The sequence below is a fragment of the Pezoporus occidentalis genome, unplaced genomic scaffold, assembly GCF_034315485.1.
Source record: "Pezoporus occidentalis ecotype Australia unplaced genomic scaffold, CSIRO_AGI_Poc_V1 ctg58, whole genome shotgun sequence".
Classification (NCBI taxonomy): domain Eukaryota; kingdom Metazoa; phylum Chordata; class Aves; order Psittaciformes; family Psittacidae; genus Pezoporus; species Pezoporus occidentalis.
In genome coordinates this window covers 1162273-1187766 of record NW_026915921.1, presented here as the reverse complement: position 1 = coordinate 1187766, position 25494 = coordinate 1162273, and the positions used below count along the sequence as shown (strand labels likewise).

Genomic DNA, 25494 nt, shown 5'->3' with positions numbered 1-25494 from the left:
TCACAATTGAATTCTTAGTTCTACAAGGTATTTCAGTAGTGGTGAGTTGCTGCACAAATTGGAAGTGTCCTGGTTTTCCCCTATCCTTTTCCTTCACAGCTTTTAGAAAGCTTTGGCAGAGCAGTGTAAGGAGCTAAAACAGCAAGTCTGAGTGAAGGGATGGGATCACATCTTTTTTTCAAATGATCCTAAAGGTCATTCAGTTCCAGCCCCCTGCCAGGGGCAGGGACACCTTCCACTAGACCAGTTGCTCCAAGCCCCATCCAGCCTGGCCTTGAACACTTCCAGGGATGGGGCAACCTGTGCCAGTGTCTAAGCACCTTCATAGTGAAGAATTTTTTCCTAATATCTAATCTAAATCTCCCCTCCACCAGGCTAAAGTCTTCTCCACTTGTCCTGTCCCTACTTGCTCTTTTAAAAAGTCCCTCTCCAATTTTCTTGTTGGCCCCTTTAGGCACTGGAAGCTGCACTAAGGTCTCCCCAGAGATTTCTCTTCAGACTGAGCAACCCCAGTTCTCTCAGCCTGTCTTCATAGAAGAGGTGCTCCAGCCCTCTGAGCTTCTTTGTGGCTTCCTCTGGGCTCACTCCAGCAGGTCCAAGTCCTTCTTAGGCTGAGGGCCCCAAAGCGGAACACAGGAGATAGAGACAAGTCAGACATGTTACATGTTCAGATAAAGCATCAAGTCAAAAGTCTTCTATGAGGACCTCTAGGCTTATGAAATAATTTTTACGTAAGTACGCTCTGATGTACATGGGTAAGCTTTCGATGAGAAAATGAACATGAGCCGGCTTCAGTGTGCGCTCGCAGCCCAGAAAGCCAACCGTATCCTGGGCTGCATCAAAAGGAGCATGACCAGCAGGTCAAAGGAGGTGATCCTGCCCCTCTACTCTGCTCTTGTGAGACCTCACCTGGAGTATTGTGTGCAGTTCTGGTGTCCTCAACATAAAAATGACATGGAACTGTTGGAACAAGTCCAGAGGAGGCTACGAGGATGATCAGGGGACTGGAGCACCTCCTGTATGAAGACAGGCTGAGAAAGTTGGGGCTGTTCAGCCTGGAGAAGAGAAGGCTGCGTGGAGACCTCATAGCAGCCTTCCAGGATCTGAAGGGGGCCTATAGGGATGCTGGAGAGGGACTCTTCATTAGGACTGTAGTGGTAGGACAAGGGGTAACGGGTTAAAACTTATATTGGATATAAGGAAGAAGTTCTTTCCTATTAGGGTGGTGAGGCACTGGAATGGGTTGGCCAGGGAGGTTGTGAATGCTCCATCCCTGGCAGTGTTCAAGGCCAGGTTGGACGAAGCCTTGTGTGTCATGTTTTAGTGTGAGGTGTCCCTGCCCATGGCAGGGGGATTGGAACTGGATGATCTTAAGGTCCTTTCCAACCCTAACTATTCTATGGTTCTTTGTGGGCTTCACTAAAATAACAGTATGTTGTCTTAGAGGCTATCTCTGTGTTTTCTTGAACCTTTGCATCAAAGCAATTTAGGGTCACCTTTCCTAGTCAGTACAAACAACTGTCACTCATATGAGCTGATATGCTATTAGAAAGCCAGAGCACGCATGCTGTTTGTTATGGTTGGTTTGTGTTCCCTGAGTATCTCTTGCTTCAGAATCTATTTTTGTGCCATGTTTCTTCTCAGTATGTTTATTCCAGTACTCTTCATTCATATGCTGATTGTAACTGCACTAATAGCACTAAAATAGTATCTCATTTTATGAGTGTTTAGAGTTTTGGTGTTTTTGCAACCTCTTTTGTTGTTGCTTTATTTTTTTAGAAGTATATTTAGAAGGCTTTAGCATTTAAAGAAACCGTATTTACAATATTGGGAGACAGAAGTTATCTCTCTTTCTTTCTCACTCATCACAGTATTTTATGATGGGAAATTTTACTTAAAGATGAGCATTTTGACAAGACTTTATTTCAGTTGTGTTCATGATGAAAGTTTACACATTAACATTACAACAGGATATTCTTATTTACTGGTGTGACAGCTACCATATGAAAAGTCACTGTTAGCCATATGATAACATGTCTGATGCTCCAGAACATCATCATATTGGGTTAATATCCAAATGCGGAAACAAGGTTTCTGCATCATAAACCTTTGTTCTCTTATCATCTCAAGTCCACATGATATCCTTTTCTATGATATGTGCATGTCTTTGGCATTCTCTGTAGAAATGCTCCTGAATTGTATAAATTCATTGATCTCATGGTGAGTGCTGTAGCCAATACATGGACTACTTTTTATAGCATAATGTTTTCCATTTGGCTCAGTAAGGCTTGGAGCATCATCTGGGCTGTGATTCTATAGTAACAAGAGCAGTGCAATCATGTATATAACTGTGTTCTATTTGGGTTTGTCTTTGTATCTATAATTGTTCTCTGTTATTTAAAGAAAGATAATGTGTAACCAGTATAAATCTGCTTCGATGCAGCAATCAGCATACAGAATTCTTGCATTTTATTTATGCAAGATGGGAGTCTGCCATTATTTTTTTCTACAAACCAAACATAAGCATGTAAATACAGAGAGCAGTTAAATGTAACAGCTCAAAAAGGAAAGATTCTATACAACTCAGAATGATACCGGCTAAAGTATTTTTAGCACATTATGAAATATTGACTGTGGAGGCTGAATTCCTCCTTCACTCTCTTTTAGATTCTGGCAAAAAGCTCCTCAGAGAAGATTAGAATTGTAGAAAAGGGAGGAAAAACGTTGCTGTAAAATTTTCCTGTGCTGGCGAGATGATGGCACTGCATATTTGCACTTGTTTCATTAAAATTCAAAGATGCTGCATTTCAATACACTATGTATAAATTAAATTGTCAGCACTTGAGGCCTGCTGCTGTTGTGTGGGCTTTGTTAAGGTAGCTGCTTATATGCTGATTCATTTTATCCTTTGAATGGCCTTTGCCAGTGTTATTTTTCTGGGAGGTAGAAGCCAAAAGTATGCTGATCGTGTTTTAGAAATCCATGCTGGAATATAACTGCCAGGTTATTTTTCTGTAATATGAATGTGACTGGAGCACATAGCTGCCGAAGCCAAAATTAAGGTCATCTTTGATCAGAACAGGCAGAGCTTTAGCTATGTGGCTTTCACTGCCTTGCAGATTAAAAGGTGTTTTAAAGTGCAGAAATTATAGTAATATCTGTTACTTAGAGTATTCTGTTACAGAAGTTAATCTATACACTATGTTGTGTCCCCTGGGATTGTACTAAGGTTGATTCCATGCAATTTTAGGATAGTCTAAGAGCAATGTTAGTATGGCTACAAAAGACAAGTAGTGCTGTTCGTTTGTAGTTTATCACAATCTTTGGTATTCCAGCGTTTATCCAGACAAATTTCAGTTCCCGGCTGAGCACTTTTCTCACACTTGAGGTTGACATATTGACATATGCTCACATCCCCTTAAGTCTCTGTGTGGTCATAGTCATTGTACTTCTGTACAGAGGAATTTCATAGAGCTTATGTCCTGCTGAGTTAATTTTATATCCTCATCCATAAGGCTGGTACTCAGATTGAATCTTCAGCAGCGTTCAGAAATATATGTATGATCTCGTGTGCATGTTTGTTCTGCAGTTGTCTGTTAGTGCCTCTTGTGAGTTGTTGATTCAGATTTTAGAAAGTCTGCTTGAAGGTAGGGTTTTTTATAATTTTATTCTTCATATGAAGTATTCCATTAGTGGGATTTTTAGATACACATTTTTAGGAAATACTCAAAGCTCAGAGATTTATGTTCTGAGAGGACAGTTAAAAAAACCTTAGAAATTTTTTTACAAGCTCTCCAAAGTGAGAGGTGTCACCATGTTCCTCTAATTCCTTTCGCAAGGCAAGAATGTAGTATAATTCTGATTTCAGTGGGTTTCTTTATGTTTTAACATAACAATACTTTATTCTTATGGCCAGCTCTCTAAAGCTGGAAGTCCAATATTTTTGGCTGTGCTTTTCTTCTTCCCTTGTAATCACTTTGAAAGCTGCTTAAGCTTATGGGAAGGTGATGAATTACTTCTGGGTATCCCACTTGACACCTAAAACTTGAATAATTCTGTGCTGCTGGTTGAGGCAGAAGGGAATGCATTACCTTTGAATGATGAAAAACTCCTGAAAAACAGTAACTAGTACCAAAAAAAGAAGAAGTCCTTTACCCCAAGACTGAATCTCTTGACAAGGGAAATGAATGGCTTCAATTTGTAACTAGCCACTAGGTGGCAATTGCAGACAAATCAAGATGTGCTTAGGAATGAGGGGTACACATTCATACCAGGCTGACATTGCTATGGTGACCTTGTGCATTTTCATATTTTCTCTATTTACTGAGCTACATGCCATGACTGAAAAATCAGATCTTCAGACTGTCTTGAAATTGTGTCTCATGTAGAAATCACAGAAAATAACTGTGTATTCCTTTACAGTAATACACAGATGCTGCAATGGGCAGTAACTGAATATGGCGAGTTTCTAAAAGAGAAATCATGAAGGTTTATTTTGAGGGTTTGGGGGGTGCATTTTTATTTTTTCTCTGTGCTGTGTAATTTCTCATGGGTAAGTTGTCACCACCTTTGGAGGTGCCAGACAAATTGAGTTCATTTGTTCTGAGTGAGTCGTCTTGTTCTGGCTTGCCAGAATACTACTTTGGGCAGTGTGACCATAAAGGAAGTAGTTCACTGAATCTCTGCTTACAGTTCTTCTCAAGTTAATAACTGGGCCATGAGAGCACAGTTTGTCAATAGGTGCAGGCTCACATAGTGCTAGGACAGACAACTGAAAAGGAAGGAAAAGAAGTGAGAAAATTTTGAAGCAGCGGATAAACAGGGGAAAAAATCCACTACAGGAATAAAAAGTAATTAGAGAGAATTTAAAGCTCAAAAGAGTTGTCATCTACCTATCCATTATCATTGTAATGAAGGCTGGTCTTGCAGACCAAAGTATTACTTCTGCTCCAAAAGTAATACAATGCCAGTCTTTAAACAGAAGTCATGAATTTAAAAGCTTACTTTGTGCTGCATTGTGTAAAGCTGAATTCTTGTTCAAAGAGAATAGTGGCAGCCTAATTATTTTCATAATCTTTCTTGTGAAGAAGATACTAAGATAAACTTGAGAAACTTTTGGATTTAAAATGCTTCATTTTTTTCTGGAGTGCTCCATTTGATGGGATAAAGTGGAATTTTGCTGCTCTGAACTTTATTCATACAGATGAGAAGAATCTGTATTTTTCTCAAGTATTGGGAAATAATTGATTTTCTGAAGCAACAGCTATTAGAGTAATGAAATCTAAAAAATTGCATTCCCAGTAAGTGTTCTTGCTCATAACAAATGCAACTAGCTTTTGCTATTTGCTGCCATTAGTAGACGCAGTAAAAAAAAGAAAAAATTTGATTCCTCTATTTGTCTTTATTTTGCTCTAGTGTTTGGCACTGTGCCTCACTGTAACAGCAAGTGGATTAGTCACCACATCAAAGGAGATCTACATTACAACTTTACCTGGTCTAGCTGTTTCCTTATATCTGTTCAGTCTAAATTCTTGGGTGTCTTTGATCTTCCCTTGTGACACATCCACACTATACATTTATGAAAGGTTACTGCTATCTCAGTAGTAAGTTTTGTTTCTGTTCTTATTCTTAAGTAAGTCCTTAGATCAGGAATTAATCAGAATCAAATGTCCACAGAATTCTCTGCAGTCCAGACATTCCCATTTATTTCAGTAACTTGCCGATGTTGGTTTGTTTGATGTTTCTTTTGCTCCCCTCCCTGCTGTTTGTAGGACCACCAGCTTCTGTGATTTAGGTATAACTAGAGTGACTTCAGAGGTGATTTATCCTGTATATATCTGTGTACTGTTATCCTTTGAAAGAACCAGAGTAACTGGTTTTTAACCTAGGAAGGAATCAAAACTCAGTTGCAAATGTAGATGTAGAATTTTGGATACCAAAAATGGAAAGCTCCACAGAAAGTGTAACAGGTTGAGCATGAACTCATCAAACTGGGAACTGTGTGGCATTTGCTGGATTTTGATTAAGTTTTATTTTCATTGATAATTTCACTCTTCATTTATACAGCAGCTTTCCTTATGGATTAGAGTATACTTTTTGCTAGGCTTGAATGCTATATGAGAAAGCTGTGTTTGTGAGGCTCCAAGAGACATCAAGATTCTGCGTTGTCTTGTAACAGTGAAGTCTGTCATTGTTTCTGAATGGCTCTGTATGCAGCAGCTAACAGCGTAGGCAAGGATCTGCACTCCCTTCACCGGAAACCACAGGCAAAAGTAGAATGACTTTTAAAAGACGTATTTTTAGAACGAAGAAAAAAAATTTCTCACTTGTGCTTAAACACTGGAGTAAGAATCATCAGTCAGGATGGATTACAGTGGCAAGAAATCAGATTATGGAGGAAGGAGGAAAGAAATCGACCATCTATTTTTCAACACACAGTTTTAATCTAGTGTTTCTAGTGAGACTTTTTCTTTTTCTGCCATGCCTGTGCCCCCTTATTTTCCAGCATGATGTTTTATGAAGAGTTTAACTGAAAACCAATAATCCAGCAACTGGCTAGATGCTGAAAAATGTGTCAAGTAACTGAAATTGTAAAAGAGACGGTGAATTTGTTGAGCGCTAGATCCCTATGTGGCAAGTCCACTGCTGAAGAAAGGTGTCAGCTTTGGAGATCCAGGAAAAAGACAGCCAGTCTGTGTTTATCATACCTCAACTTACTTTAGTGCAGATCAGATTTGGTACTCTTTTAAGTTTGCTTATCATATTATAAAATTTAATCTTTAATGATTTAATGCTTGTAGTTGGGGAAAGAAGACGGTTTCACTGACAACAAAAGAGTGAAAAAGAGATGTGAGGGTTTTAAGCTTTCTAACTGTCATGACCTGAAACTCAGTGAAGCTCAGTACCAAGTCCTGCACTTGCGTCACAACAACCCCGTGCAATGCTACAGGCCTTGGGAAGAGTGGCTGGAAAGATGCTGGTGGAAAAGGACCTGGGGTTGTTGGATGTGTTGACAACTGGCTGAATATGAACCAGCTTGGGTCCAGGTGGCCAAGAAGGCCAACAGCATCCTGGCCTGTGTCAGCAATAGGGCCAGGGCAGTGATCATCCCCTGTACTGGGCACTGGTGAGGCTGCACCTTGAATCCTGTGTTCAGCTCTGAGCCCCTCACTGCAAGAAAGACATTTTGGTGCTGGAGCTGGTCTGGAGAAGGGCAATGGAGCTGGTGCAGGTTCTGGAGCACAAGTGTGATGAGGAGTGGCTGAGGCATCTGAGGGTGTTTAATCTGTAGAAGAGAAGGCTCAGAGGGGACCTTACAGCTGCCTGAAAGGAGGTTGTAGTGAGGTGGGGGTCAGTCTCTTCTCCCAAGTAACAAGTGATAGGACAAAAGGAAACAGCCTCAAGCTGTGCCAGGGGAGGTTTAGATTGGATATTACAAAAAATTTCTTCACTAAAAGGGTTGTCAATCATTGGAACAGGCTGCCCAGGGCAGTGGTGGAATTATCATCCCTGGAAGTATTTAAAAGATGTGTAGAGGTGGTATTTAGGGACATGGTTTAGTGATGGACTTGGCAATGTTAGGTTAATGGTTAGACTCAGTGATCTAAAAGGTTTTTCCCAACCTAAATGAGTCTATAATTCTGTGAAAACCATAAAAATAGAGATTTCCATTTATACAGTCAAGTAATACTTATCAATTTTGTTGCAGGTTTACCAAACTGATTTATGAAGCTTGGTTGTACATTTTTGCATGCATTTCCATAATCAAGATAATACAACTCTTTTTCTAAGAGCTTGCATTTTAAGACATGATACACCAGCTGACTACCATTTGTTTCAGTCTTTAATCTTTGAATTTTAATGTTATGCTACAAATGTACTTTATATATATAATACAAATTTTATTTTTTTTAATTGCTTGGCAATGCAACCAGGGTCCTGTGGCTTTCCACTGCCTCAAACTATGAAGGCTTCAGTTCTATCTCAGTCGGAAATCAGGTGAAGTAGAGAGAAGGCAGGTGGTTAGCCCTGGGATGCATTCATTAATCACTTACAGTCATGTTATGAAAACAGAATTATAGAATCACAAGGTAGTTGCGTTTGGACAGGACCACTAGAGATTGTGTAGTCCAACCCCACTGCTCAAAGAAGCATCCACTACAGCAAGTTTCTCAGAACTGTGTTTGATTGGGGTTTGACTGTCTCCAAGGATGGAGGCTTCACAACCTCTCTACGCAATCTGATCCAGTGACTGTCACAGTAGATAAGTTATGTCTTATGTTTAAATGGAATTTCCTGTGATTCTGACCACTGTCTCTTGCACTGTCATTGGGCACCAGTGAGAAAAATCTGGCTTCATCTTTGTAATTCCCATCGGGCATTCTGAGCAAAGGGATAGGATCACCTCTTTTGGCATGTTGGAGACACTCTTCCTGATGCAGCCGAGGGTGGTGGTGGCCTTCCTAGGTACAAAGGGTCATTGCTGGTTCATGTTCAAATTGTTCCTCATGAGGATCCACAGGTACTTTTCTGCAAAGCAGACTGTGGACTCTGAGATCCTGATAACCCATTGCTCTATTCTTGAGGTCCCTCTAAATCACAGAGTAGTGATCTAATGCATCAGCCATTCCTCCAGGTTTTGGATTGTCTGCCATCTTGCTGAGGTTGCACCTCAGTCCTGTTATCCAGGTCATTAATGGAGGTGTTGAGCAGTATTGCCCACTGGGGTACTCCGCTAACACCTGGCCTACAGCTCGTCTTTGTGCCACTCTTCAAAAACCCTCTGGACCTAGAATTTCGGTCAGTTTTTAGTCCCCCTCACTGTTCACTTATCTAGCTTGTACTTCATCAGTTTGTCTATGAGGCTTTTATGAGAGATTGTTTTGAAAGCCTTGCTAAAGTCAAGGTAAACAACATCTGCTGCTCTCCCTTCTTCCACTGAGCTAGTTACTCCATTGCAGAAGGCTATTTTTGCTTAAGCATGATTTCCCCTTTGTAAATCCATGCTGACTACCACAGATCATCATCTTGACTTTAATATGTTTGCAAATGTTTTCCAGGATTATTTGCTCCATCGCCTTCCCAGGAATTGAGGAGAGGCCGACTGGGCTGTAATTTTCTGCATCCTCCTCCTTGCCCTCCTGAAAGACAGGAATGACACTTTCTTTCTTCCAGCTCTCTAGAACTTCCCCTGATCTTTACAACCTTTCAAACATAGTTGAAACTTGGGCCTTGGCTTCCTCTATCCTTCTGGAACCACTGGAAATGAATTTTGGATTACAGTGTTGGGTTTTATTTACTTACATATTTTTTTTTTTAACCAGTGCTAGGGTTTTCTTGTTAATCATCCACTAGAATAGCTTGACATTTTTTCCCCCCTCAGAAACAATGAAGAGAGTTATTAATGGTTAACTTTCACAACCAGCTTTTCCATTGACCATTTCAAGTATATTCCTTTCTCTCTGGTGGAGCATAATTGTTCAGAGAGTTCAGTTTTGTTTCTCTAACTTCTAACAAGATGTGGATGCCTCTTCTAACAATAAGGGATTAGAGTCATATCTCAGATTGGATCTCTGAAGGTTTTGCAGAAATATACCTGAAATTAATACATAAAAGCAAAAATGTAGGCTTTATTATGTAGTCCAGGTGGTAATAGTCATTTACCAAAGCCACATCAATCTTCTACTTTTGATACAATAAAACTGTCACCTAATTTTCAACTGAAGCAAAGGAACGTTTTCCGTTTGGAAGACTCTTCTGAGTGTCCTTCTCCATCCTTTTAAATACTTAAGGTAAATTTATATCACCAAATTTCATAATCTAAGTCTTAGAAAACATCATCTCCAGGGGAATCTTAGGTCAACTTGTGAGTATGTCTCATATACACACAGTTTGAAGTATCCGCTGGAGATTCCTGTCTTTGTCTACTGAGTAGAGGGATTCCAGGCAGCTAGTTTAGACCAACGACCAGCCTAAAGACATCTAAAATTAGATGAGAGGATTCAATTAGGCTATTCCAATAGCTTAAAGATGGGCATCACCACTGTCATGTTTCTTGAGTTACTTCTTTTCTGAAAACTTTTCAAATCATGAGTTGTTAACTGATTTACAAGTGACAGTACATTTTGCACTTGCAATTACTTACTAGTGTTTTTCAGAAGTATTAGTAACACTTCTAAAATTGCACTGAAAGCAGACTTTCTGCATATGCTGTCAGTGAAAACAAGAAGGCAATCTAGTGATTTATTTTTACCATTGTAGGTAGGTTTTGGAATGAATTTTTATTTATTTCACTTTGTCCAGGATTTTGAAGCTAATGAGTTAAGCAACTATAATCAGTGAGAGGAACTATAAACAACTCTTTAACATGTGCTGGAAGTACAAGTCATACCAGCATGGAGCCCAGTAAAAGTCCATACAATGATCCTTACCATTGCAGTGATTTAAGTCAGAATTAAAATCTCGTGATTTTGGGGTTATTTTTAAATATATAAAATGAGGCTCCCACATTCATGTCCAGATACATAATAAAGGAGTCAATTTTCAAAACTTCTGAGGATCTACTACCTTCCATGCCCACTTAAACTGCATATTATTCTTATGAGCAAGCACTCATTCTCCCCAACTTGTTATTGATAAATAGTTATCAATAGAAATGTTAGTTTTGTGTGTGGATTAAATAACCACCAATTTCAAAATAAAGTTAATAGCATTATAATAACCATTCCCACAACTTTTAAAATTACAGAATCATAGAATAGTTAGGGTTGGAAAGGACCTTAAGATCATCAAGTTCCAACCCTCACACTAGACTGTCTTGCCCAAGGCTCTGTCAAACCTGGCCTTTAACACTGCTGGGGTTGGAGCATTTACCACTTTTCTGGACAACCTGTTCCAGTGCCTCACCACCCTCACAGTAAAGAACTTTTTATCTAACTTGAATTTCCCCTGTTTAAGTTTAAACCCATTACCCCTTGTCCTGTCGCTACAGTCCTTGATGAAGAGTCCGTCTCCAGCATCCTTGTAGGTCCCCTTCAGATACTGGGACCTGCTATGAGGTCTCCACGCAACCTTCTCTTCTGCAGGCTGAACAGTCCCAACTTTCTCAGCCTGTCTTCATACAGGAGGTGATCCAACCCTTGATCATCCTCATTGCCCTCCTCTGGACTTGCTTCAACAGTTCCATGTCCTTTTTATGTTGTTTCTAGAAACTGAATAACAAAATATTAAAGATAGCAAGTGTTTCTTATGGGTCAAATTTGGTATTGATGGATTGAGAGCAGTGTTCCTAGTTTATGCAAGCTATGAAAAATATTATGTATTTTATGTAACAGTTTCCTGTGTCTGTGTGTATGGTGTGCTGTGGTGGGTGTTCAACTTTAATACATTAAATTATAGATCTTTAAGTGTGATACTAAAGCTAGAAATGAAAACAGTTCTGTTTTGGGGGTTTGGTTCTTTTACTTCTGCTTTAAATTTCATTAGCTTTTGCAGACTGATTACATCCTTCAAGTTTAAAATAACAAATATGAGTTCAAAATGATCACTTTGATTTGAAAGTTATATAGCACCATTCACATCTCCTGAATTCACAGTATTACATAACACTAGTAGGTTCACCTGATTCCTGAACCACTTGCAAATTGATTGCATTGAAAATTGAGGTTGATACACATTGTCTCATATCATGTGTTACCTTTCTAGATGATGAGACTAAATAATGACTTAAAGTAACAGAAGGAAGCTGTTGTGTGTCATCTTCAATGCTTTACTCAAGGCCCATGAATGCAGATCTTTAAAGAGAAATCTTCTGTTATTCCTAGTCCTGCATGTTTGTTGATAAACTTAGTTCTCACTTTTAACCTTGCCCGATGTGTTGCAGTCAGAAATGAGCTCCTTTATTTTATCATGCATTTCCAAAAAGTGGGAATAGATATTTAGAAAAATTTCTGGAGGCTGAAGAAGAATCTGTTCCATTAGCTTAAGGCAGGGTTTGCATATACTCTTGTCTGAAAGTAATGCACTGTATCTTAGAAAAATACAGGTTAAAATAAGGTGGAAATTATTTTTATTGGGTTTTTAATTATGGTCTGTGGTGCATCCAGAGATTAGGATTTGGAAAGGCTGCCGGTGGGAAAATGTTCTTACATTTCCAATTTTCAGGGAAGAGCATCTATTTAAAAGTATCAATAGTTACAGAAGTGTGAAGATTCCTTTGAAAGGCAAAGGGTTAATCTTATTTATTATGCAGGGAGAACTTGTTGGCATTATGTTCTTATGCTGCTTATGAACTGTTCATAAACATGTTTTCATAAATTTTAACTTTGCTAAGCATTTTTATTCTTCTTACTTGTAGAACATTCAAGGTATCTCTAAACATCCAGTTAGAATCACAAAGAAACAGTGCATAAAAGGTAAACTCTTTTTTTACTAACATGAAAAGGCAATTTTATCTAATTATTTTACTAAGCTATATTTTAAAGCAGAGTGGTAGCTCCAGCATTGAAGAGCAGAATAGATTATTAGTGCTTAGTTATACATTAGCATTTAAGCCAAGTACTTTTTGCTGACTGTTCCTGCAGAAAAAATTGCTGTTTCAGCACTGATCTCATACTCATGAACTTTGAGATATTTTTGTTCCGTTCAACTATGTCACTGTTCTTTTTCCAGATGAAATTACACATCATGACTCCATTAAATATCCTAGGGCTGATTTTGTGTGAATTCAGCTTGTAAGGCTTTGTCTGAGGTGGTATCAAGCTGAGTCATTTTAATCAACCTCACAAGTAAACACCAATAGTCAGATGTATTGTTTGTAATAACAGAAGTGGATTTAAGGTAGATGATTCAGAGAGAGTCACAGTAAAGTGTAGAAAAGCATGACCCAGGTGATAAAGAGAGAAACCCACAATAGTAGACTCAAATAAAAGAGAAAGATTTGCCAGCATAAACTCTTCTCGAACACCTACATCCATAGCTGGGAAATGATGCTCATTTTTTGCACTTGGTTCTCAGAGAGGGCACACTTGCCTTTTCGCTCCTATTCACACCATGCATTTAAAATAATACAGATCATAAAACAGAATTCTGTTGAAGACACTGTAAGATGTTGACAGCAGTTTTATTTTACCTAACTGATTCATTTTGTAAGTAAATTTTTGAAGTTGTTACCAAAAAATGTGTGAGCAGTGCCTGTGCAAACCTGAGCTGCTGTGAGTAATTATGGCATATCGACCTTTCTGGAAACAGTCCAATCAATGTAATATGTTATTCTCACACATGTATTTCATTCCTGTATCAAGGCACACTTAGGTTTTCCATTTTCATGCTGACCAGATTCATTCTGTTGTATTTCTAACCACCATTCCTTTTTACACCAAGACAAGTGGTACTTCCAGGATGCATTGTTTCTAATACCTTGTCAACGTACATTGTTGCTTTGTGATATTATTGTGCATTTCTGTAGTTAGAATTTGGATGCCAATGTCAACTGCAGTCCCCCTACCACCTGTAAATCAGAATTTGGTTATTAGCATATCACTGCAGCATATTCAAAGATACAAAAATCTGTTTTTTTAGCTCATCTCTAGACCCTTCCTTATCTGGATGCCTCCTTAGATGATCTGTGAATGATGTTAGTTTTGTAGATGTTTGTTAGCTAGTGTTTTGGGAAGGGTTTGGTTTTGAAAAAGGAGAAGTAAGCAGTACTGCAAGAATGACAGAGACAAAGATGTTGTACATGACTGATAGAGTAAAACAGTTGTGCTGCTGGCAGTTGGTGCTCTGCTAGGTTGCTTACATTGCTCTTTGTGTAGTTTTAGTTGTGGCCTTGGTATGTTGTTTACAACCTCCTATGGTTTGCAGCACAGTTTTTTTGAACTGGGGTTTGGGACTCATATGTCTATCCCCTTTCTAGGAAAAGAAGAGGAAATAATAACTTTTTCCCCAAGAACATTGTTTGTGTCAAAAAAAGGATACACGTTTTTAGCAGCAGGTAAGATAGTATGTATTATTACTCTCATACATATTAATGTCCGCAGTTCTGTCATCTCTTCTTTCTGTCTCCTTTGGATGCTATTACAGTTCACAAGGCTGTCACGTCTCTTACTATCAATGAATATTGTTATATGATGTATACTCCTTAGCGTGCTTCAGAAGTAGATGATATGTAAGCCTTGTCAGTAGAAACAAAGAGCTAATAAGATTAATTGACACCTGAAGATAACAAAGTGATCAGACACCTTGTGATCTTTAGCTGAAATTACTTCAGAATGAGCTTTTTACATGTTTTTTCTGAGCATGAGGAAATGACTGAACACCCTAGACTTGTATTTTAATTTGTGATAGTTTAGTTAAAATGCAGGTACAATTTTGTTTTAGAGCAAGAGATTTATTTTAACATCGCTTTCTAGATTTTTCCCATATTGAGTTAAGGATCCTTGCTGACTTATCATCTGAACCAGAACTTTTGAAACTGTTCCAAGTACCTGAAACCACCGATATCTTTTCCACATTGGCTTCTCAGTGGTAAGAAGAAATGTTGCATTATTTTAATAGCAATTAGGCAAAATTGTAAGAATAACCTGAACTCTGGTATTGCTGTGTAGTGATAATAAAAGACAGTGTTTTCCTACGGTATCTATTGTTAACACAGCAGGACTTATAAGTCCATACTGTCTTTCTAAGCCTTTTCTTCTCCATGGTGGCAATTACCATATGTTAAAATGGTGCAATCCAGCTGACCAGTATAAGCCTTGGGACTAAAGCTGGTACAATAATGTATTTTGAACAGGGCATGCTGATAACTTTCTCACTGTATTATTGTTAACCAATTCTTTTGAAAAATTGAGAGCAGTAGTCAAATATAAATTAAAAAATTTCCATCTGGAAAATTGCAGAAAAACTTTTCTCAGTAAAAGTATAAGAATTTTTGAAACCTGCTTGGTTATTCAGTAGAAGTAGTGGAATCAAATTATGTGTGCAAGAAATAGAGGGACTAGAGATCATGGGATTCCTTTGAACTCAGGGGGTTTAGTGCTTCCATCTTCTGATGGATGATGTGATACTTGGAAAAAGTGGCCCTTCAGTAATTAAAAGAAAATATTTCTTATCTCCATTCCCAGTTTATTATTGACTGATCTCTTCAGCTTGCAGATCAAAGGATTGACTATCAAAAAAGATGGGATATTAGTTGCTTAGTTGTTTGAAGGTATTTCTTATTACTGTTTATATAATGGCGATGTCTAAAAATCTTATTTGAGACTGGGACTCCCCTTGTGCTCAAAAGTACATGAGCATTCAGTAAGTGACAGGATAGATGTCAAGAAGCTTACAGTTTGAACAGATAAGTCAGAAAAAGACTGAATAAAATGCTATAGCATATAAGCAGATTGAACAGGATCCTGTCAGGTAAATGTCATGCAATTTTCATACTTTCGAATCATAGAATGGTTTGGGTTTGAAAGGACCTTAAGATCATCCAGTTCCAACCCCCTGCTATAGGCAGGGGCGCCTTCCACCAAACCATGTCACCCAAGGCCCTGTCCAGCCTGGCCTTGAGCACTGTCAGGGATGGAGCATTTACCACTTCCTTGGGCAACCAATTCCAGTGCCTCACCACCCTTAAGGTAAAGAACTTCTTCCTTATATCCAATCTAAACTTCCCCTGTTTAAGTTTAAATCCACTGTCCCTTGTCCTATCACTACAGTCCCTGATGAAGAGTCCCTCTCCAGCTGGAGATACTGGAAGGCTGCTCTGAGGTCTCCACTCAGCCTTCTCTTCTCCAGGCTGAATAACCCCAGCTTTCTCAGCCTGTCTTCATATGGGAGGTGCTCCAGCCCCCTTACCATCCTTGTGGCCTCCTCTAGACTTGCTAAAACAGTTCCATGACCTTCCTCTCTCTTCTAATCTTTTATCTCTGTTTTTTGTTGGAAGACTGTTAGCTGAAAATTAAAAGCAAAAATAGACATGATGAATTCATCAGTCCTGATCTAGTTCAGCTCCTATCCTACGGTTTCTAAATCCTTGCATGCATAGGCTTCCCAAGCACAGTATTTCCTACTCACTGCAGTATTTGCTAGTATACTGTGAAGTAGTACAAAGACACAAAATGGAGCTCAAATTATATTTATCCTGCTACCAACAACTGAATCAGTGCTTAGCGTATGTGTATTCTGGGAGAACACAATTCAAGGTCACAGACATCCCAATGGATATAGTCATGTAAAGATCACCTTTCTCTTCAGAGCCACTTAGAAGCTTCTTTTGGTATTATAATCAAGTCTTGGCTGTAACAGGATATCACTAGAACCTCGTGATGGAGTTAAATCCTTATTTTAGTTTGTAGGTATATTGCAAATGTATGCATGAAGATGAGTCAAATTTTGTCTCAACTCTGGGCAGGGCTCCAGAAACACCATTCTATTCAGCTACCTCACAGCTCTTGGCAGCCGTCAACCTCTTAGAGTTGCTACACAGTAACTTTAAATTTAATGAAATATTACAGGGAAATATTTTTATCAGACAGAAGTGTCATGGTGTGTCTACAAAATCATTGCATAATGATTCTGCTGACTCTTCTTTTAAGCTTCAGGAGATCTAATGCTTGGAAGTAACTTTCTATTAAATCTCTTATATGACTGTTACTAATTTCAGAAACACGAAGGAAGTGTTTAATCTCATCTAACCCTGGACATCTCTTATATACATGGAGAGATTCATTTGACCTGTTGTTGATGTTCCCTGTATAATAAGATTGATCGCACTTTAGAAGTGTTGACTTCTCACTATTGAGAACAAAGTAGGTGTCAGGCGGCCAACTCACGTGTAGACATCTGTATTTGTTCTGACAAATTTGACTGCTCCTGTTGAATGTGTGAACTCACCTTGGGCTTTGGAATTTTGTCCTTCATTTATTTACCACCAAAGAGAAGACATAAAATCAAAAGCTTCACAAATACTTTTCCATTGCAGATACTTCCCCAGCTCTCTTAGTTCACTATTGGTAAATAAAATCTTTAGGACAAATAGTTTGTTGACTTTATTGTAGTTGATTCCACCCCAAGTTATCAGAAGGGAGAGCAAAATAAACAACAAACCTTATTTCTCTGCTTGGTCCTGATTTTCTATGGGTCTTAATCCTTTAAGTGATGGACCAAGCGGTATACCAAATGTTTTATTCTGTTTGAAGGAATTGCATGATGTTGCAAATCTTTTCAACACATTTTGGTCAATTGGAAAATCTTGACAAAAAAGGGGTTTTCTCCAAGATGACTGAGAAAATAGATTAGTTTCTGAAGCTTCCTCAGAAGAAGAAAATTAAGCTTCCCATTGCATGTTAGTTGCTATCTTTTAGCAGGTTTTCTGCATCTAAAACTCCTTAGACAAATAAATATTAAGCCCTAATTCATAAAGAATTATTATTGGACAAAAATCTGAGCCACACCACAGAGTCCAGCCAAGCTCTATTTTAAAGGTTTGGAAAAACCTTTACAAGCCCTTAGAGCATTTGGCAACAAATACAGGTGGTGGCCAGTTTCTCTGAAGAGATTAGCTGTATAGGTTTTTGATTGAATTAAGATCTCTGATGTATAAAAGCTTTCCTTTCATAATTTAGTTAGGCATGCTCTACCATGACTCAGTCTGCCTCTGGGACCTTAAAGATGCATCTCTCTTGGAAAACTGTTGGATCCATGTATCTATTCAACATAATTCATGTGGAATCTTTACACAGGTTAACAGTGCTGTGTAGATATGCGTAAGTGTGTGTCCTAGGTTCAGCTGTAGCAGTCATTTTTCTCCTTCCTAGCAGGTGGTTCGGTGCTGTGTTTTGGCTTTAGTCTGAGAGCAACACTGATAACACACCAGTGTTCTAGTTGTTGCTAAGTGATGTTTACCCTGATCAAGGACTTTTCAGTCTCATGCTCTGCCAGTGAGGAGGGGCACAAGAAACTGGGAGGAAGCAGAGACAGGACACCTGACCCAAACTAGCCAAAGTGGTATTCCATACCACAGCACATCATGCCCAGTATAGAAACTAAGGTGGATTTACCTGGAAGACCCAGATCGCTGCTCAGGTCAGGCTGGGTATTGGTTAGTAGGTGGTGAGCAATTGTATTGTGCATCACTTGTGTTTATTGTTTTTTTTTTCCCCTTCCCTTTTTAGCTTTATATTCTCTCCACTTGTCAACCCAAACCATGTCTGTACATTACAGCAAAAGGCTGAATGGAGGTATTAACTTTCATTCTGAAATTCGGTGTCATGTGTAACACCATACCCAACCCAATAATTCTAGCTGAGGGGCAATCCTCTCTGCAAGACAGCTATAATCTGGTACTCCTGGGGCTATCTTACAGGCAGAGCTCATTTCAGTTGTCACTGGTCTGGGCTTCCTTGTACTATGCTCAAGTGTTTGCTGTAGGTGCTGTAGATATTTAAGTCTGTACTGTTTGACAGAACTGTCATGAAATTGCTATTCAGATAAAACTCTCAGAAGCTGGTGTTAACTGGTCACTTAATGTGAGTTTCTGAGTAATGTCATTCTTGGTCTTATATTTTATCTTTAAAGTGCTTTTTTTTTCACATGAAAATAAAGTTCATTGAATGTTTCTGTTAGCCACTCTGCAATAGATTTGCATTTATCATCTATCTTTGTCAGTGGAAAGCCAAAGCTCATCTGTGCCATCTACCTCCAACATATTTTCTGGTCATCTAGTGTAGTTACACTGGCTAAAACTTAAGATGGTATAAATACATTTTAATGCTTGCTTGTATATCCTTAGTACTATTCTTACTCTTATCCTGTCTGAACTGATCATAAGCCATTACCAACATTATCTTACAGCAAGTACTGTGTTGTGTCCTATGAAGAGTAAGCCTTAAAAGACAGGTCAACACCTGCTATTACAAGAACACCAGAAGTGCATTACATTAATGACCTAATTGCTGCTGAACACATAGAAAAATTTCAAGACTTACCTAAACATTTTAAAATTTGTGCTATAATGGATTCCAGTTACCTTCAAGACCACCTTGTGTAATATTTTCTTGATGTCCTGTGACAGTTGTAGTCCTTTGAAAGCCAAATCATCAGCCTGGTGCTGAAGTGATGAGAGCTGTTTTGGCAGCTGTCTGACCTGCCAAGGGACCTAACTGCCATAAGACATCCAATGACAAGTGATCTCAGACTGAAATTGCTCTCACTTCTATAATCTAGCTTTTACACAATAAATGAAAAAGAAGTAGTTAAGTAATTGTATTTAAAGTGCAGTTGATGGGCATATCTTAAAGCCAGTTCCAAAGACAGAGGCTGCAAAATAAGTCCACAGTCTTTTAGGTAGCTGCAATTTCTTTCTTAATTAGAGGTTCAGTGACAATCTCTTTCAAACTGTTCATTTGTCACCCTTCTCAGTAGGCTGTTGTTCCTCTGTCATAGTATATAATCATATTGACCATATTGGGTTAAAATCCAAGAAAAGTATCTTGATTTAACTAAGCACATAAGTACCTCATAAATACATAAATAAATTCCATCCTACCTGACTGGTTCTTGCATTCCTGCGTGAGTTGCTTTCTTGGATTGAGGTAGTACTGCTTCAGAGTTCCTATGACTCAAGCATTAGACTCTACTTAAAATTTTTGGATTATGTCCTTTCCTCTGCTTCTTTAGAATCTGCCTTTGAGAACTGGAGATCCTTCATAGTGGTAAATTAACTGTATCCAGGAGAGCATAGTGATACCTTCCATCAAGGTGCTGAGGGCAGCCTAGCCATACAAATGCAGTTGTATTATGTATGAGTCTGGAACTATCTTAACCATTTTAATCTTGAAGATGTTATCAGCATGTTCCAATGTAATATTAACATCTTTGATATCTGCAAATTGTGTTTATTCCCCCTAAAATAGAATACAAACCCCAATGCTGGGTTGCCAGACACCATGTACAATGCCAAAGTATGTATCTCAGAGGGTGAAAAAGGCGATATCCTGTCTACAGAACCATCTAAGAGAAGTTGATGAGCAATTCTAATCACTGAAGTTTGCATTTGAACTCCTCTTAGAAAGCTGGAACAGAATGACAATGACAGCTAGTGGTCCAAAGTCCATACCTGAAGGTACCTGCTAGATAAGTAGTGTTCTTTGAAATAAGTGAGCAGGATTCACTCTTTTCAAGTGGCTGTGGTGCCCAGCTTTTATGTAAGAGCTATGTGATTGGGGACGACCTCACTTCAACTTTTTAAATCTTTGAGTATTCAACTCAACATCTCTCTCCTGCCAGAAGAATACAAAGAAAGGTTAGACTTTGTGTGTTGCATCTGAGATTCTGTTCAGCAAATATTGTAAAGTTGAAATAATTGGATTTGTTGAGAGATGATTTAGTAAAAACATAATAAAAATTTACAAGTGTATAAAAGGTTATTGCAAAGAATTGGATAGAGTGTGAACTAGGAATAATGAGTGGACTTACCCTGTTGTAGGAGATGTTTCAGTTAAAGAAATCTTTTGAATACTAAAGGTAGATAAATATGAAGATAGGTTACCTGTGAAGGCTGTGGAATTTCCATCACTGGAAGGAATGGGACAATTAGACAAATATTTCCGAGGATAGCTGAGGGGATTTCTCAGACTCTCTCACAACTGTATTTTTATGACACCATGATCTTATTGCAGATGCATTCGGTTGGAAAGGGATTTCTCTATTTCAGTCCCATCTGGGGGCTTACTTGTTTTTGACTTAGTGATTCTTTAATTCTGTTTGTTAGTAGTAGCTACAGGGACAAAAGTCAAAGATTTATGACTCTCACCTGAGTATTCTAAATAAAATAGTGAGTACTTTCATGTTTGCTTTCCTTTTGAACTCATGAATTATGCTTTTTGATGTTTTGGGGTGGCCTGTGTTTTGTGTTCAGTTGGTTGGGTTTTTTTTTGCACAATAGTCCCATTTCCATGTGATCTGGGTGGACACTAAAAGTAACTGTGGCCTTGCAATTAGAGCATGCTTTAATTATATGTCACTGGGAGGCAGAGTTGTGGATATGAATCCTATCAGGTGAAGAGACAACTGAGTTACTGTCCCTCAGCAGCTGGGCAACTGTTCCAGAGTGGTACCTCTTCCATTTTATACTAGAAAAAGCCAGAAACTCCAAACCTGGTCGCCAGAAACTGTCAATATAAATAATGATGTAATCAGTTCACATTTCCTAGATTAGGGCCTCAGAATGGGTCTGTGATGAGCATGTGCATAATGTAGAGTTTTGGGAGCCTATTGAACTGTGAGGAGAAGGGAAGAGTTCTCTGAGGTACCTAGAGAATTCAAGGACATCCAGGATTAAGGGACCACATTTCTCTGTGAGATTAAATCAATGCAATCTTAATCTAGAAACATTTGTTAAATGATGTCTTTTCCAGGTAAAAATACTTGTTCTGTAGATGATATTTACTATTTGAGAAGGGGAAAAATTCAGAAGGGTCTTTAATTTACAATGTGATCTAATTGTGAGCATAAATCTGTTACTCCTGTAAACTATGTATCTTCATTTCTGTGAGAGCAGGAAGGTAATTGTTCCTGTGCACAAACTTTTTCATGCAGTGCTAAATTACTTGGGCATTTTCTGTCATATATTGTGTGTCATAGGCTGTCTGTTGAGCCAGTGTACATCCAGTGTCATGAAATGCACATTGGTCTGTGCCTCAGAAAAATCCCTTTATAGATAAGACAGTTGGACAGCTGTGACTTAGTATTTTAGTTTTTATACTCAAGCTCTTTTCAGTTTGGGAATCATAGCATATGAGTCGGAGAACACACAAGAAGTTTACCTTTATGCAGTTTTCCTTATATTCTGCAGCTAAAGAATGAGTAGAGAAATTTTAATAATCTCTTCTAAAAATACTTATATAGTATTACATAGTAGAGGAATACCTGTAATACTATGTAGTAGAGGAATATCTATAATGCTGCCTGATATGCAGTATTAAAAGATAATTACCTGAATAATCTAGTAACTGCCACCATTGCCACATGAAAACATTCTCTTCAAACTATTGATTTCTACCTAAAAGCTATAATTTAACATGTACACATTGACTGCTGATGGTGAATTAGGGTAACAAAGTAATTAGTGGGTGCTCTTTAAGGGTGATACTTACTCTGATTATACCAATGAAAAGATGATTTGTGATAGTTGTGTACAATGCATGCACTCAAGGCTATGGTTGAAAGAAGGGTGGGGAATTTGATAGTGGTCTAGTTGCTCCTGTTTCACTTTGAGGTCTGAGTTTGGTAAAATCAGAACCACAAAATATTCCCTTCCCTCTCATTTCCTTCCTCATATCATGCTTTTAGTGCTTTCTTTTGTGTAATAATGGAGAACAGGATGAATACATGATCCTCCAGGTACTGAATTTACTTTCTAGTAGGTACTGAGTCTGTGTGGCTTTCAGAGAGTTTAAACAAATGGCTGCAGAATAAGGGGACAATCTGTCGCAATGGCTGTTACTATCTAAAATAAAGAAGTTTGTAGCTATAATGGGATTTGTAAATACTTTAACACTAATTTTTTTGAAAACCATTCCTTTCCATGTTTATAGTATGGGCTTGGTTGGCTGACACTTTAGGACATGAAAGGGTCTTCAGCTGACAGTATCCTTGCCAGAATCAGGGTAACTCGAACACTTAATTTCCAGTAATTTTCAGAACTGCAGGCTGTTTATAAAATGTACTGAACACAGAAGTCCATCTCTCCTCAGCTGGAATCATGGTAATACTTGTTGTGAACCATTTTGGTAAGAGACTAACATGCTAATTTTGGAAATTGCTCGAGAAAAGTCCTAGAGAGAAACAAAGTGCAAAGCCCAGGGGTACCTGGGATTGCCATAACAGAAGTACAAAAGTTTGGCAGGTTGTTTTTTTTTTTTGAGTATAAAAATAAATAGTAAGTTAAATGAAAAGACCACAGTGCAGAAAGGTTTGGTTTATTCTTCACAAATGGTCTTTCTCCAGGAAGGGGGGTTATCTTATTTCTTCAGCACTTGCCAAGTGAACTGGTTACAGCTAATAGTGGCAAGGTGAGCGAAATTGTTGTGCACTGGCAATTGATACAGTGGGAACTATGGCAAAATAGGGACTCTTGTTTTTCCAGCCACTTGGCAGTTCAGGATACTTCCTGACAGTAGCTCTTTCTGTTGCTGTCCTGCCGAGTTCTGAAGAACACAGGAAATAAGCAGAGGTATTTTGGATATTCCTGAAATAAATCAAAATAAGTCCTCAAAAATAAGTCCTCATGGGCTGAATTACAGAAAAAGATGGTGTACTGCCTATGTTTGAAAAAGATAAGGTCAAGTATGCACAAATGCTTAGCGGTAGGCTGACTAAATATACATACACTTGCCCATTTTTATACAACCTTGTCTCAAATGCATTCTTTGTCTCAAATAGATCGGAGATTCATCCTCAGCAAAACACTGTCTTTTTTTAGGTCACTTCATATAAATGTACGGTATTGGAGACATTGAATTCAATAAAGCTGCTTACTCCCCTAAGTAGCAAGAGCAAAGGCCAGTTAATCAAGAATGAGATAAATAGATCTGTAGCTAAATGGGTTTTAAACAGCTATGAATATTTGTGCTTCTGTATTAATTTTAGGAAAATATTATCAATATGCACTAGAAAGAGTCATTATTAATCAAGAGCTGTCAACTGGGTGTTTGTTAGGTGATTAGGGAATAATGAAATAATCATGCTCGCCCAGGTGGACTTCTACCAAGAAGATAGAAAGAACTTTCTCTCTCCTCCCATCCCTGTTGGCAGACATGTTGTTACAAGATGTAGCCCCAGGGTTACACAGCTCCCTTTTCCCCAGTTAGAAATCTCAGTTTTATTCATTATCTAAATAATGAGAGGGTATCTCTCATCAGGACTCTTAGAACTCCACCTTTGTCTAAAGACTTTTTAGGTAGTCCAGGCTATTTCATACACTTCCAAGCAGGCATTAAAACATATTGTCTTTTGGATTAATTTCTCCAATTTTATGAACTTAATATAAGGTGTAAAATTAATTTCACTTCATACATTACAAAATAATGTTTTTTTTTTTTTTTTTTGATTGGGAGTTGCAGTGAAGAAGAGGCAGTCTGTGCCATTGAGCACATACAAGATCATGAAGCTACATTCTGCAGTATTAAGACAAACTACAAGCATGCCTGCTCTGTACCTTGAGTATTTGGGGTTACTTCTAGAATCCTGCCTTTGAAGAGCATGGAGTTTTCATGTGTGTCATATGGCAGTCCTCTTAAACACATGTAGCTGAATATCCTTGCTGGAGTCTCTATTTAGAAATATATGACTGCTGTGATCTTTCAGGTCTGACATTTGGCTGTGTAATTCAGCCAATATTGATTCACTAACTCTGGAGGTCTTAAACTCAGTGTCACCTGCTAGGAGTCTCAGTAAGGGTTAACATAACATTCCCTTAATTTTCATTGCATTACCTGCTTTTGTAATACTGTTATTTTTAATTTGTTTCAAAGCTTCTGCTTATTTTTCTTTTGTGAAATAGATTCTGAAGAAACAATTTTTGTGGTATTTTTAACTGAGTAGTTGTTAGTCCTTATCCATCACCTCATTGTTTATGTATCATTTCTATTCTGTTCAATGGCTAAAATACCTCTCATTGTTTATCTTGTATCTTTTCCTTTTTTTTTTTATTCAGAGTATTACTGATAAAAAGTGAGAATTTGTTTCCTATCTGCAGTTTAGAGAGAGACACAATTACAATTAGAATGGGAAGGCAGCTCTTTCAAATCAAATCATATTCTGGGGCAGAAGGTCTAATTATGGAGATACTTCTCATTATGAATCTGGTGTTTAATAATAATTGATTTGGCAAAATATCTGTGAGTGAGGCTGAGCCACTTGCAGCTCCTGCAGCCAGATCATTGTAGGTTTATTCGGATTTATGAGGTACCTTGGTATAAACTTGTATTCCTTTGAGAATAAATGTGGTTTCTTGTGGTAGGAAAAGATGCAGTGACAGCAGTTGTTAAGAAACAGAAACATTCAAAAGAGGCACTCTAAGAAAAAGTAAGACGGAATATCTCACACTGCTGGTGAGTGCCTTATGCTTGGTAAGAGTATGCCTGGTCTTACACAGGAGTGTAAGACTAGAAGGAACTTTTTGGTCATGAAATTGTTGCAGGTGACAATGTCATAAACTCCATTTTATAGATTGGCAGGCTCTTAACTTAGAACTGGTTTTAACCTACATAATGCCATTGAAGAGCTGTTGAATTCCCCATTCCTCTTCTGGCTAGAAACCTCCTCTTGCTTTCTATTTGATATTTATTCCTACAGTTTATATACCCAAATTATTCCTGCCAGTATTGCCCATTAACTTTATTAGCTCTCCTTGCAGTGTTTGCTTTGTATAATACTTCAGGAAGGCAATGAACTGTGTTCTTATCCCTCATTCTTTAAGGAAGCAAGACAAGTTCTCTCCTG

At 38.2% G+C, this 25494-nt stretch overlaps 1 protein-coding gene across 6 annotated transcripts in view; it reads left to right on the top strand.

The window, feature by feature from the left end:
• POLN (DNA polymerase nu) overlaps positions 1-25494 on the top strand; it is a 96152-nt gene that overhangs the window by 25632 nt on the left and 45026 nt on the right. For all 6 annotated transcript variants that reach the window (XR_009968489.1, XM_062638657.1, XM_062638659.1 and 3 more), the window contains 3 exons: positions 12356-12413; positions 13916-13993; positions 14412-14526. Coding sequence is in view for 5 of the 6 variants with exons in the window: in XM_062638657.1 (XP_062494641.1) it covers positions 12356-12413; positions 13916-13993; positions 14412-14526 (251 nt within the window). In the remaining variant the exon portion in view is untranslated. The remainder of the gene's footprint in view (positions 1-12355; positions 12414-13915; positions 13994-14411; positions 14527-25494) is intronic.